Here is a 14,772-nt window from a genome sequence, read left to right on the forward strand (position 1 = left end):
GGCTAAGAAACAATGACTGGACCAAATATGTGAGCTTCATGGCCAAATGGTGATTTTAACCCATGTCCTAGTAAAAATACACTCACGGTGTGCCCAAGAGCAGCAAAACATTTGCAAATTTTCTAAGCTTATTTTTTTCTCAATCAGTATCTCCACTGGATTTGAAATTATTTTTATGCATCTAATTGTTTTCAACTGTTTTTATATATGCAATGGTTTCCAACATATGGATTGGTTGTAATGCTAGTCCTATTCAGAGTCAACCCACTGAAGTTACTCTAACTTCATTGAATACAACTCTAAGCATGTAGTTCTTTATAAACATTTATATTGTCTTGTGAAATTGATTCAAAGATGCTTATAGGAAACAATTCATAAATGAAATAAACCATAATAAAACTGAAGAAACCAATGCTAATCACAAGAGTTAGGGCAGGTAAAATTAACAAAGGAGATAAGGGGAGAAGGTAATACGAACTGGATCTTTTTTTAAAAAAATATTAATCTCATTTTTGTTTAAGGCAGAGCAAGGGAATTTTACGCAGCAAAGGATCCCCCAACAGAATCCAGTTAGTTAAGATGCAAGGCAATGAATATAATTACTCAGACCCGTCCCCGCTCCCCCGCGTTCAACTTGGCTTACTCCCACGTAAGAGCACCTACAGGACTTCAGCCTTTACTTGCTCGCGAGTTAAAGCCCTGCTGATTTTGATGGGACTTTCTTCTGACCGAATAAGCAGGCACACATTAGAATTGAATCGGAGGGGGGGGAGGGAAGCATTAGAAGAGCAAAATTCTCTGCATTGTGGGGAAATACACGGGAGAAGACAGACATCTCCTCCTACCCACGTGTAATGAACCCCCCTCCCCAAAACACCAAGCTTGTTGCAACGTTTAATGATGGCTCAAACGCCAACAGCATTTCCTTGACATTCCTACACGGCTCAGCAGCGCCCTCAGAGCCGATCCAGAGCATTGCACCCCCCTTACTCCCGAAAACAACAAGCAAACCTTCCCTCTTCTCACTCTGAGCCGCTTCTCTAAAACAGGCTTCCCAGCATTATATACCCTTCTAAAAATAGCCTGCCTCGCACCCGGCCAATCAGGACGGGCGGAATTTCGAATCGGCCCAATCGGGCGAGGCGTCACGAAGAGGTTTGGTCACGCCAGGAGGAGCCGAGATGCGTCGCGCGCGGCCATTGGGCTGCTCTGACATCATTGGAACGCGGTGTAACGAGTTTTGTTGTTAGAGATTGGGCAGAGTTCGGAGCCGGCGTAATAGGATCACGAGGTGGCGGAGGGAGGGGGAGGGAAGGAAGCAGTCAAGGGGGCGGGGCGGAGTAGTTTGGAGCTGGAGGGAGGGGGGAAGTGAGAAGAGGGAGGGGGGAGCGGGAGGGGGAGGAGGAGGAGGAGGAGGGAGTAGAAAGAGGAGGAGGTTGTGGCCAAGGAGAGCTTTGAATAGGGAAGTTTTGCAGAGGGTTACATTCGCAGTCATCTCAGTGTTTGCAAATATTGAGTAGGCTTCTGAGCAAGTATCTTCTGGAGAGAGCCCCAGGAGTAGAAAGCAAGAACCGGCAGCAGCATTTTGGAGACTGCAATATATATGTTTATATCTATCTATATATTGCTGTGCAATTAAACTTTGCATGAAACTTTTGCTTTTTTATTATTATATAATAAATCCCTTTGCATCTGAAATATCGAACAGGAATTTAATATATATCTTAGAATTTTTTTGGAAGGGGTGGAGAGGAAAAAAATCTTTTTTTTCTTTTGTGGTCGTCTTTCTCTCTGGAGGAGGAGGAGGAGGAAGTGGGACTTTGTAAATAGCTGGCCGTGTTTCTGTCACCATCACCTGCCATCACGACTGCCGACGACAGCAGCAGCAGCAGCTGAGAAACATCTGTAGCGTTGTTCATATTTGTCTTTTGTAAGGAGAGAGCGAGGGGGGGAAACATTGCAACTGGACATTGACTTTCTGGAGGGTTTATTGTTGCAACTCCCCCCCCCTTGAAAAACAAAGCAAAAAAAAAACATGGATGTGCTCCCAATGTGTAGCATCTTTCAGGAACTCCAAATTGTCCACGATACTGGTTACTTCTCCGCTTTACCATCTCTGGAGGAATATTGGCAACAGGTAAAGGGAGGATATATGCTTGTGTTTGGCAAACGTTGCTTCTAATTTTGGAGCAGCAATGATAACGACGTTAGATCCTTGCCTTTTAGGAAGGCTTGTAGGACTCTACTGTTTTGTTTTTATTTTGTTTTTGTAAAAAATCTTGTTTTAAGCAGGTGTGTTTGGGCTGTTCTGCAATTATTATTATTATTGTTATTATTATTATTATTTGCTTTCTTTATGCAATGCATGATTGTTTTACTCTCTACTCGGCGAACAGCTATTCTGAACGCCGCTGTCACAGCCTCTGGACAAGTGGCTGATGTAGTTTTGAATGCCTGCCCTTCCTCTCCCCCTCGCATCAAAACAACAACCGGTAAAGTGAAATGTTGCCATTAAAAATTATGTCTGAATCTGCACGTCCTGCGTTTCGCAGTTGCTTTGATCCAATTCCTGGCAAAGTTCTCTCCTCTCTCTCCCCCCTCCCCCGCCTCGAAGCAAATCCAAACACTACAACTGGATCTTGTCATCCGAACTGTTTTTCCTTTACACGGAGTTGTTTTCTGCTCCCCCTCCCCTGTTTACGGGGAAAATGGTAGCAAAATTTATAAAAAATACTTTCCCCCTTGCTATTTTTCCACCGGAACCTTCCAACTCCCTGCTGCGTGTTAACCAGCTGATTTTTAAAATCATTCCCCCCCCTCCCGTTCCTGAGTTGTCAGTCCTATAACGATACTGTTTTGTTGCTCTCCTTTCATTGCTGAGAGTCTTGACTCTAGTGGAGGACGAATGAAGGCTTGTTGCCTTTAATGGGCATAGCTTTCTTTCTAATTTTTTTGAGGGGGGTGTCTTTGTTTTTAGTCCAAGTAATAGGATTGCTTGGAAAAAAGGTTGCTTTTGAATTGCCCCCACCCCGTGAAGAAAGTACGTTTACTTACTTGTCTTTAATCCTAGCTGTGATACTTGATTTAAAAAAAAGAGAGTGCCCAGATCAAATCAGTGTGGGTTTTGTTTGTAAAGCCTGAGAGCCTATAAAGAAGGGTGCCGTTCAAAACGTTACAACCTTTTGCATGTTTTCTAATTGTACCCCCATCTCCACCTCCATTCCTCTAATTCTCCAACCTCCCCCTCCCTTTTTTCCCAAGGCAGTAGCAATAGTATATGATTGAAACTGATCTAAATAGTTTCATTTAGGCAGTTGGGGGTTTTGACCAAGACCCAGATCTGGATTCTAGTAGCCTTCAGAATAATGTTAAAACCCTCTGAGCTTCAGGCCTGTCCTTAAAGCTGATTTGCATACTGGGGGAATTTTAAATCCATTCAGAATATGAAAGTTGAACCTACTCTTTCTATCAATTCCTCTCCTGTTTCCTTATAGGAACCATACATCTTGAAAGTTTTTTTTAAGTGCACTGCAAATCAGTTGTCTAATTATAGGGAAACCTATAAATATTGATTAGGTTGCATTCTTTTCCCACTTATCTTCCCCCCCCCTGAAAATGTTCAACCTAAACCTATGCATGTTTACTCGGAAGCAAGTCCCATTGTTCAGTGGGGCTTACTCCCAGGTAAGTGTGCTTATGGAGTCTAAAGGAGAAACAAGTATATGGGTAGAAATCAGCAGGGTGCTGTGACAGAAACTCGCTTGAAGCTGACACTTAAGAGGGGGAAAATGTGTGGCATTTTCTTTTGGGGCCAGCTTTGCTTATACTGCCTTGGGGGAAGGGATCCTGCTTTAGATAAGGTAACTACCCCTTGGCAGGGGGAATGAAGACTGATGGATTTGCTCATGAACACACACAGCCCCCTACATATTTGGTACCGTTAATATGCTGATCCTGAATTATGGTGATGGGGAATGAAATACACACTGATGCAACCACACACACACTCGCACACACTCAAAAGTAACGCTTGCGTTTCTTCCGAAGTAGCAGGAAGTAGGGAGCACATTGTGTAACTCAGAGGCTTGTTTTGTCTCATTTTGGCAGAGGAAGGATCATTAATTTTTGTATTTTTATTTCTTGCATGTCCCGTTGCATGTATATTTGAACCATGTACTTTCTTGGCAGAAGTTCAGCATTTTGAAAGGAAGTCTCTTTTGGCATTGAGTGAAAGACATAGGGAGATGACTCATACAGTTGTGCTCTTGGCCAGTAGATAAAGTTCTTGTTCATCGTGGGACTCCCAGCAGGGCCTTAAAAAGTTGTATTTCTCCTTACAGAGTCCCCCATTTCATTTTTTATCAACGTTCCTCTCTTTTTTTCCTCAGCACCCCATTATAATTCTGAATGTTTTGTTACTGAAATTCCGTAGGCCTCTACAAGAAGTGCCCTGAGTTATGCAAAGCACATGCCAGGATGTTTGGAAGAATTGGCATTCTTTGAACCATCTCCTTTAGGCTGAGTTCTCATGTGCAGGAAATGGGTTGGCTTGTGGATGTCCCTTGAATATGGATAATCACTTGTTGCAGCCACATGTTTCTTGATTTTAGAGCCCTAGTGGTGTCAGCTTGGTGGAAGTCTAGCTTGATAACTTTTCACAGACATCACACAATTACTTTGAAGCCCTCTTGATTAATAAAATACTGGAAAGGGCAGAAAAGCCTAATTTAAGTTTGGAGAGTGTGGGTGGAGAGAGTGACTTTAAAGCTAACCCATTGCGCATCTCCTTTCTAGGAGATGATTATTTAGCTAACACTAAATGACTAATGACTGGAAAATGTAGGTGGGTTTGAACTCTTGTGTGTATGTATGGTTGAACTCTAGCCCAGTCCTTGGGAATTGTATTGTTTACTGTAGCAGTCATCAAATGAGGGTTGAGTGGCCTATAACTTTAAGACAGCCTAGCAACCAGAAATAAACACCCCATCGTTTGCACACATGTGGTCTGGCTGAAGTTCCAGAAAATTGTTTTATTGCTATAGATTTGGACTTTAAATATTTTTTTAATTTTAATTTAATTTTATTTTTTTATAGACTTGCTTAGAGCTAGAACGGTATCTTCAGAGTGAGCCCTGCTACGTGTCTGCCTCTGAGATAAAATTTGACAGTCAGGAAGATCTGTGGACCAAAATTATTCTGGCGCGTGAAAAAAAAGAAGAAGCTGAACAGAAGACCATGTGTGTCCTAAAGGAGGAAAGTGCAAAGAGTCAGAGCTTAGAGACCAACAGTTTGAATTCTGATATCAGCAGCGAATCTTCAGACAGCTCTGAGGAACTTTCGCCTACAACTAAGTTTACCTCTGATCCCATAAGTGATGTCTTGGGCTTGGCCAATACAGGAAACTTGAGTTCATCTGTCACTTCAACTCCTCCTTCTTCCCCTGAGTTGGGCAAGGAGCCATCTTCTCAACCATGGAATTGTGCGCCCGGTGAATTGCATTCACCAGGCAAAATTCGTACTGGTACTGGTGGAAAGACTGCAGAAAAGGGTGGCCCGGTCAACGGTGATGCCTCTCCAGATGGAAGGAGGCGGATCCACAGGTGTGACTTCAATGGGTGCAGGAAGGTTTACACCAAAAGTTCACATCTGAAAGCACATCAGCGTACCCATACAGGTGAGAATCATTCTGGTCTGTTAGGTGACCCAAATGTCTGGCCTTCGGTGATCTAAAAATTAGTCACATTGTGTTGTCCACGGAAAAACAAAACTGGGGTATACATATGGTGTTAAGATGGCATCTACTCCCTGTACCTGTGTGGGCATAAGAGCCCCTTGTGTCATCCCACCTGGCCACAAAGGGACCAGACCCTGATCTGGAGGCACATGATATGGCGTCCTTGGTGCAGCTATGTAGGTCTGGGCCTAATCAGCACTTAGCTAGGAGACCACCCCACGTACAGTTCCATGATGGAAATCCCAGGGCTTCCATCTGAGAAGAAAGGCAGAATATAGATATAAGGGAACCTCATTTTCTTCGTGTTCCTATAGCATTGACAGGCAGTTTTCTCTTATAAAGACCTGTGTGTCGTACCTTCCATGGCTTGGGCCCTAAGATGCAACAGGCTAATGGTACTCACCATCACACCTGGTTCCTATTGGGCCTCTGCCTTCCACTTCAGCTATTGGCTGATTCTCAATAATAGTATCCTCCTCTTTCCCCTCCCCTGCTGTTTATGGCCAGCAGAACCATGCACCAGTATGGCATTATTAGGACTGACAGTCCCATCTATCTACAGTGGGGATGGGGAACCTGTGGCCCTCTGGATGTTGTGGGACTCCAACTCCCATCAGCCTCAGACAGCATGGTCCGCTCAACCATATCTGAAGGACTATAGATTCCCCATGCCTAATCTACAACTTCAGCACAAGAGCTGTTCCTTATTCCAGGCAACCCACCTGGAGTTTTCTAGCTGCATGGCTGACCCTGGTTGGTGATAATCATAAGAAAAGCCCTCGATACTAACAGTGTCATAATGTTACTCAATTTCTCGAGCAAGAGCTCAAGGCCATCAGATGATGCAATAATAGCAGAGGTTTCCCAGAATGCAAGGCATTGCTTCCTCATTTTTTTCCCATAAGCTGGTTGCAAACTTCTATGTACAAAGCTTAGATGAGGCTAGTTAATTTTTTTCCCTTGCACACGACTGGTTCCTGTTTTGTAATTAGCTTATGCCTGAGAAGATGCACAATTGTTTAATCTTTCCAAGGAGCGGGAGGGAATTCCTCAAGGGAAAAAAAAAAGATGACTAGAGAACTGGCTCTGAAACTCAACAACAAAAGGAAATTGAGAAGTTTCTCAGAAATTGGGGGTTTTTATCTTGACTCTGAAGGGCAGATTCCTCACTGATTCAGCACCAGATTTCTTAATAGCAGGAGAGTGACAAGTTCTCTTGATGGTTGGACATGCTGCCAACCTTTTTGAGAGATGTGTTTACAGTTATAAAGATGATGGGGGACTTTATGAGCATTTTATTATGTGGTTTCGCTAGCAGAATTTTACTAGCATGAAGCTTGTATTTAAACAAAACAAACCCAGTTCCTTAGCTTAGCTTGAAAGGATGTGAGATGTGGAGGCAATCCAGGGTTTGTATAATTTTTTTATAGTCAAAGTAGCTGGCATAGTTGCTTCTTAGCATTAATATTCTAGAGTTCTTGATGACTGTGGTTAGGCATGCAGAGCCATTGGCTGGCATACCAATTCCCACTCAAGGTGCAGAGCAAGGTTCTACATCTTGAGACAAGCAGCTTAAAGGCCTGCTCTTCAGAGAAGCTCTTTTCACCATTTGAATACAAAGAAGAAGAAGGATCTCTTATGTGCTTCCCTAGTCCAGCAACTGGGTAAACTTGAGGAAGACCTTTCCCTGTTGTATGCCTGCTATTATTTTGTAGAAATCAAACTAATAGCGGAAGCAAAAAATTACAACTGTTAACCCCTAAAATCTTGTACCCAGAATCTCAGAGTAGAGATGCATTTTTCTGATCTGCTGAAGACAGGTTTATTCTCAGTTCCAGGCTTCCCCAACCTGGTGCCCTCCAGGTGTTTTGAACTACAACTCTCATAATCCCTGATCATTGACTTGGCTCACAGGGACTGCTGGGAGTCCAAAACACCCAGAGAACGGCAGATTGGGGAAGTCTGCTCTATTCCATGATTTTTTTTTCCTTCTAACTGTTTTCCCACCCCCACTCACTTTGACTCATGTATTCCTGGGGAAGGTAATCTGTTTACTGCTAATTAAACAAACAGCCACTCTTTCACAGCCAAGTCTCTTAAAGCTGTGTGGACAAAACAATCAGATTTTCCCAATTCAGGAACAGACCTTGTCAAACATGCTAGATCGTTATAATGAGAGAAAAGAATGGAATGGGAGACTTGAACACTTGGTTTGCAACATGCTGCTTACAAACCATTTGTTTTCTCCTGTTGTTAGGATTAAGGCTGGCATCCCTCTGGCATCCAAGCATTTGGGCTTAATAATACAGTACTAAATAGGCTTGCAACCAAGTAGTTTGCCTTAGTGGGTTTGTAGGTTAGGCTGCTCATTGCCAACCAATTCGCAGCCTAACTTGCGAATCTACCAAGACAACTAAATTTATTAAGTCATACTCAGAGTAGACCCATTAAATCAATGGATGCAATTTAATCATGACTAATTTAAGTCCATTGATTTCAGTGGGCTTTTACTTCAAGTGTAACTTAGGCACATACAACCCATAATTTGTTGCAGTTATGTTTAACCTGGCAAAATCGCAAAGGCTACTTAGCCCATAAGAATATTTACTCCTTGAAAACATGGCCTGTATCAGTAGTTTTGGGCCTGAAAAATAGAGAGCCAACTTTTGTAGAGCTTCCATAACAAGTTAGTCATCTGGAGGCAGTTCTTACTTGCCCCAGGCAACCAGGTCAGTGGTAATTTTACAAGCCTCTATTCTGAAAACGTAAAGAATTCCTAGTGTTCCGTGCTATAAGGCTTACATTACTGGCACATCTTCCAGTCAGGGCTTGATGTTTTGCAATTGCAGCAAAGCTGTCAGCTCAAAAATATCTACATTCTCCATCAGGTTTCTCGGAAGTACTTAGCATGCTGTTGTGAATTAAATTGAGCGGCCTTATTTCCTATGTAAAAACAAATGAATCAATATTCGTCTTTGGTTGGAGGTAGATATGGATGGTTAATAATCTGTGGTATGTTTTATTTGCAGGAGAAAAGCCTTACAGATGCTCATGGGAAGGGTGTGCATGGCGTTTTGCGAGGAGTGATGAGTTAACCAGACACTTCAGAAAGCACACGGGTGCCAGGCCTTTTAAATGTAATCACTGTGACAGGTATGTGAATGGGCACTCCCTTTAATTATAATCTGTGTACCTTTTACCCCTCAGTGTTTCCATGGGCAGCAATGCCTTAAAACATTTCATTTATAAAGCCGCTAACAGGCAAACTGTCCCAGCCACATATCAGTTCTGTCCCATTGCGTCTGAGCTTTTTAAAGGAAGCATCCAGTGTCAATGATATACTACCAAGTAGCTGTGTCTGTAACAGTGCAAAAACAGCAACACACCTCTGATCAGGTGTATCATTTCTATCTCTGATTAAAGGAAAGCCACTTCCTGCAGTCTTCCAGTTGCGTATTTCAGAACAGCCTAATTGAAATCCAGTGGAAATACTCCCAGAGTTAAGTAGACTGAAGTTTTGAAGTTAATGCATTTTAGATAGCTCCTGCATGGATACAAGCTTGAATAATAGAGCAACTTCCTAATGCCGAGATCAGGAGGATGGTAGGACAAGTTGACAGTAGGAGAGGTCTGTAGAATCTTCTTCAATGAATGTCTCGGAAGCTTGCTACAGTGTAGTTAACATCTGGTGAACGCTGCCACATTGTAAGGTGGTGGGCTTGGAGGTCTCTCCTGACTCTTTTAAATTGTTTTTAATGTTTTTTAAATTGTGTTTTTAAATTGCTTTTTTGTGTTTTAAAATTTGTATATTTGTTATTAATTGCTGTAAACCGCCCAGAGAGCAGCTATGGGGTGGTATATATGTAATAAAATAAATAAATAAATAAGAATCTACGAGTCCCCTCCCCTGCTTCTTCCAAAACGTCAAGATCATTTTTGTCTTCTAAGAAATAGCTCTTCCGCTAAGCAATCTTTATTTTGTCCCCTTTCCCATTTAACTGGAAGGTAGATTGATTCTCACCAGCCTTCTGTCACGAAGAGTTACTAGTGTATGGTCATAAAGAGTCAGTGTGGCATAGGAACACAGGAAGTTGCTTTACACAATCAGACCATTGGTCCATCTAGCTCTGTATTCTCTACACTGACTGGCAGCGACTCTCCAGGATTTAAGATGGTTTTCTCCCAGCTCTACCTGGAGATGCCAGAGACTGAGCCTGGGACCATTTGCATGGAAAGCAGATGCTCTGTCACTTAGCAATGGCCCTTCTGAGCAGCTAGTGAGAGCTTGGACAGGTTGAATAAAATCTTGCTTGGGTATGAAGCTCCTTGAATGGCTTGTTGCAGATGAACCTTGTTATAAGATTGGCATGCCATTCTGAGCTCCTTGAAGAATATGAATGTAAGCACAAGAGGTGAACAACCAGATCATGACTGCTGTGCTGCTGCTCCGCACACTTTGCTGAGATACAGCAATTTGCAATCTGGCCACGTGGCGGAGTGATCATTCTGTTACTTTGCTCACTGTTCACCTACTTGACAACATATCCCTGTGTTCCAAGGTCACGTGTAGTGGATTGATTGTAGTGGAGTTAATTCTGCATATGTTTGTCAATTAAACATGCTACGTAGCTGTATGGTGCTTTCTAGTATCAGCCTTTGCAACAATTGTGTCTGGCCAGTACTCCCATTTTACAGGAAGGATGATGAGGCTGAGATACAATAAGATGCCAAAGGGCTTTGGACTTGGGTCTCCCAAATGAAATTCCATCTCTCTCTGATGGACCACGCTGCCGTTCTAAGACTTTACAGCCTACAACAGTGGTAGTCAGTGTGGTGCCCTCCAGATGATATTAGGATATAACTCCCATCAGACCCAGCAGGTATGGCCAGTGGTGTGGGATGATGGGAGATGTAGTCCATCAGCATCTAGAGAAAGTCACATGAGCTTCCCCTGGTCTACCACAATTCCCTCTATAGGTCTAAATATGTATCTGAACATTTAACTCAAGCATGCCCCTCTTCTTCTTTGGCAGGTGTTTCTCCAGGTCTGACCACCTGGCCCTTCACATGAAGAGGCATCTCTGAATTGGGTAGAGAGGTCGAATTCTATGGGCTAAGAGGCTTCGAGGTCAACCAGCCTTGAAAGAAGGGATGCGTGTTCCAGCCAAAGCATGCCATTTTGCACCCTAAACCCAGTTGCCTCCAGGGCCTCTCTTCCTTGGAAGGTCTTCAGAGGGCTAAATAAGTCATGTAAGAAACGGCATAGCGACCGCACGGTGTGGGTCTCGTACGCTGGCACCCAACCTTCTGAGTGGCTTCTACGCCTTCTGCCGTGAGCACGTGCACTGAGAATGTTAATGATTGGACGACTGTATGTTATTGAGGATCTTACTGGGCGACTGTTTGCTGAGGCACATTTTTTTTTCCGTTTTGTTCCTTGTGGTTGTTTTATAACCGTAAGAGATAAAAAGGTTGGCTGAATGGAGGGGGGGAGCGGGGGAATCGTTTGCGTGTGTAAGGAGTATGCCGCAAGGAGGAGTGATCACCAATCATTTCCAAGGGGAGGGGCGGAAGGGGGTGTCTGCACCTTTTTTAAAAAAAGAAAGGGGGAGGGGAAGATGGAGGGGAGGGGGTGGAAAGTCAGGACACCAGAATGGAGGGAAGGGCCCCTATCCTGTGTGAGAGGAGCTTTCGGTGTCTGGTCCAGCTATTAAATGTGCAATGTGTCAAGTAGCTTCTTTTACTTGCTACAGAGCTCATTTGTAACCCATTGTATAAGCTGTGTATTTACAATATAACACAACCTATAACTTTTTTCATTATAATACAAAGATTATTGCATGGTTCTGGGGAACTGTATGCTTTTCCATTCTTTAATCAGGACTGCAGATATTTTGTTTTGCCCCCACCCCCTCAATTCCAGTTCAAAGCTGCTACAATGCAATTGGTTTAATGTTACATAACATACAGATCTTGGATTTTTATTTTTGTCCTGTTGGGTGGATAAAACCACTGTAGGTTAGAAACTGTATTTTTATTTTTTAAGGGAAAAAAATCTCATGCAGCTATTTTTGTTCCTTTCTTTTTTATTTATGCCTAGAGGTCTCTAATTTCTGGTTTTCTAGCTGTTAATGCACTGTTGACCTTAATAATGGTGCCTTATGCAAAGTGACCTCTTCTTGTAGGAGGTCTTATACAGGGGTATGGGTGATTTATGCTTCATTAAGGCTCTCTTGTCACCTGATATTTGTACTGTATCAAATGTATATTATGAAAAGGTGGGGAAAAACCATAGGCTGATCAGGGTTTTTCCATGTACAGAAGCATCCTTAGACATGTCAATGTTTTTGCTTTAAAAATCCTATGGAATAATCTGACCAGTTCAGCCACCTTGAGAATCCCATATATATGTGACCTTGCACAACCCCCAGCATGTGTGTGTAATACAAACTCTTTTTCTCCCAATCCTCATTTCCCCTGTACTTCAAAATGTACCATTCTTCCTTGGTTAAAAAAGTGCAGGAGTGTTGCAAAAAGAAATATTTGCTTAAAAAGGCACAAATTCCACATCTTTATATCAAGCTTTCTCTAGGTTAAAACCAAAAGAAATTACTTTTTTTATGAAAAAAACAAAACAAAAAAAAGTAACCAAACAGGCAGAAAGTTTATTATGTGTGTATATTTGTGTGTATAGTATGTGTAGCGCTGCGTGTGCGTGTGTGTATAAATATATATATGGATAATATATTATTTTTAAATAGAAGGATTTAGTTCTTTGCTATAAATATCACATCCTATAAGGAGCCCTCTGCTTTCTCTTAATTTCATGATGGAAGCTGCCAAAAGGTGGTTACTAAATGCTTACAAACTTCACTTGTTTTACTTTTTTGGCTTCTAGACTACTTTTTAAAAAGTTTGGGCAGTGACCTGAGGGTGGGGGGAGTATCCAATGTGCACATGCAGCTCTTGCAAAAAGAAAGCTGTTGCATTTGCTTCAGTGTTAGGGAGTGCTTTGGCATGCCCAAAAATCTTCAACATTCAACTGAATAGAGTGCACTGGAACCCCTTCCGAGAGCTCCTACAGCTGCTCTAGGATTGTGCAAACCGCTTGGCAACTTTCCGAATCAACCTTGCTCTCTTCAGAGCAATGGATTTGCTATTCCCCTTCCACCTTCACAAAGTGCCAAGCTAGCCCTTTTTTGTTGCAATTGCATCCCCCCCCCCGCTGCTGGGTGCTTCTGTTTCTTATGGCAGGTCTCCATTTGTTGTGAAAAGTATTGATTTGGAACAATGCTTTGAGGGCCAGACGTGCCTACTGACATGTTTCCAGGTCATCTGGAAGCACTACAGCAAGGATCAGGTGGCCCTCCCAATGTTGTTGGACTATAGCTCTCATCATCCCTGACTGTTGACCATACTGGCTGGGGCCGATGGAAACTGTAGTCATACAGCATCTGGAGGTTAACAGGTTCCTCACCTTCTGTGCTACATTTAGCAGTAGCTATTCTATTTAAAAAACAAAATACAGCACTTCAGTTTCTGTCCTTCAAACTTCTCTAGAAGATCAAGGAATGAGCTCATTGATTATTGCTTTGTTACTTCTGGTGTTTACATTTCAGCTGAAGGTGCAACGTAGTTTTGTGAGGAAGATTAGACATAGTTGTCCCCCAAAAGTTAAATCAGTGAGTTTTCAAAACTGCCTTCCTTAACAGTGCTATACTTAAAACAGAAACCACACCTACAGCCTGTTTCCTGCTGTTTCAGATAGCTTTTCCTGGAAATGGTGATGAAGATTAATGGTTCTCTGGAACACGTTAAAGTGCGGTATCTGTCTGATTCTAAGGAACACACAGGCCTACACATTTTGTGTTGTGTTTGACTTTTATATGCTTGAAAGTGTGCTTTTTTAAAAATGTAAAAATATCCTAGGTGGTTGTCTACCATCTATGGAGCTCCAATGTATATATACATGGAGTTTCTACAATCTATGGAGCTCTAATATACATGTGGAGCTTCATGTATGCAGGTACTGCCTTTTTCTTTTCTATTTTGAGGAAATTCCTTGCAGCTACAATGAGAGACACTATTTCATCCATGGTGCATTCGCCAATTCACAGTAAAGGCAGGAAGTCTCTGTGCTTGTGTGTATATCAGAATCATCACACATGGATCAAGGCAATTATGGAGTTTGTTGTTCTGGGATTTGTGTTTGAGGAGGATTTATTTATTTATTTTTTGCTTTCTTAACAATGCTTTCTGCTCAGCCATAATAACTCCATTAGTACCCAAGGAGAAAAACATGGAAATTTAATAAATCCCCTTACATTAGGTTTTCTAGGTTGTGAAATATCAAAATGGTTTTTGGATGGGGGCTGTCTGCCATATGTCAAAATATGCCTGTTGGTTTTGTAGTTTAAACAAGTACATTTTGTTCGGGTGATAACTGAGCCTCAATCAAGCGGAAAGAAAAAAATTGCTTGAAATTTCAGAAGAGAATTTCTATTCGTAAAATTTGTTTCTTTGTTTCTTTCTTTCCTTTTTGTTTGTTTGTTTTTTGGAAGCACCCTGTTATCTAAAGAATCTCTTTGTAAGATTTTTGTAAAAAAAATTGTTTTACAAGATTTTATTTGAAATTGTTTTTTGCAAGATTGTTATATTTCTGTATGAATGTATTTTTTATTGGAATAACATAAAAAAATTCTTATCAGCATTTTTGGCCTGTTTCTTGGTTTTTTCTTTGGTAGAATTAAAGTGTTAATTTCCATTATGAATTTCCATTATGTGGATTTGGAATCCAGAATCTTCTTCCCCAGTAGTTCCCTGGATGTGATGGAGAGTAATGTTTTTTCAAAGTATAGAGGAAACTACCTTGTATCAAGTCAGACCGTCGGTCCAACTAGCACAGTAATGTCTACACTGACAGGCAGCAGCTCTCCAAGATTTCAGAAAGGGATTGAACCTGGGACCTTCTGCATGCAAAACACATGTTCTACCACTGAGCTATGGTTCTTCCCCCTTACCAGACTTGCCAAGGGAGG

At 42.0% G+C, this 14,772-nt stretch overlaps 1 protein-coding gene across 1 annotated transcript; it reads left to right on the forward strand.

The window, feature by feature from the left end:
• The first annotated feature begins 1,461 nt into the window (after nt 1-1,461).
• On the forward strand, nt 1,462-14,444 carry KLF6 (KLF transcription factor 6). The gene is made up of 4 exons (XM_061586742.1): nt 1,462-2,137; nt 5,095-5,674; nt 8,764-8,887; nt 10,768-14,444. The coding sequence occupies exons 1-4, from the start codon at nt 2,036-2,038 to the stop codon at nt 10,817-10,819; spliced, it is 858 nt and encodes a 285-aa protein (XP_061442726.1). The 5' UTR covers nt 1,462-2,035; the 3' UTR covers nt 10,820-14,444.
• The last annotated feature ends 328 nt before the right edge of the window (nt 14,445-14,772 follow it).

This window comes from Rhineura floridana, chromosome 10 (assembly GCF_030035675.1).
Source record: "Rhineura floridana isolate rRhiFlo1 chromosome 10, rRhiFlo1.hap2, whole genome shotgun sequence".
Taxonomy (NCBI): domain Eukaryota; kingdom Metazoa; phylum Chordata; class Lepidosauria; order Squamata; family Rhineuridae; genus Rhineura; species Rhineura floridana.

Excerpts from the sequence above, each read along its gene's own strand:
- KLF6 (XM_061586742.1), top strand. The coding sequence starts at position 2,036 with ATGGATGTGCTCCCAATGTGTAGCATCTTTCAGGAACTCCAAATTGTC. Across the intron at positions 2,138-5,094 it reads TGGAGGAATATTGGCAACAG|ACTTGCTTAGAGCTAGAACG; the intron begins GTAAAGGGAGGA and ends ATTTTTTTATAG. Across the intron at positions 8,888-10,767 it reads AAATGTAATCACTGTGACAG|GTGTTTCTCCAGGTCTGACC; the intron begins GTATGTGAATGG and ends CTTCTTTGGCAG.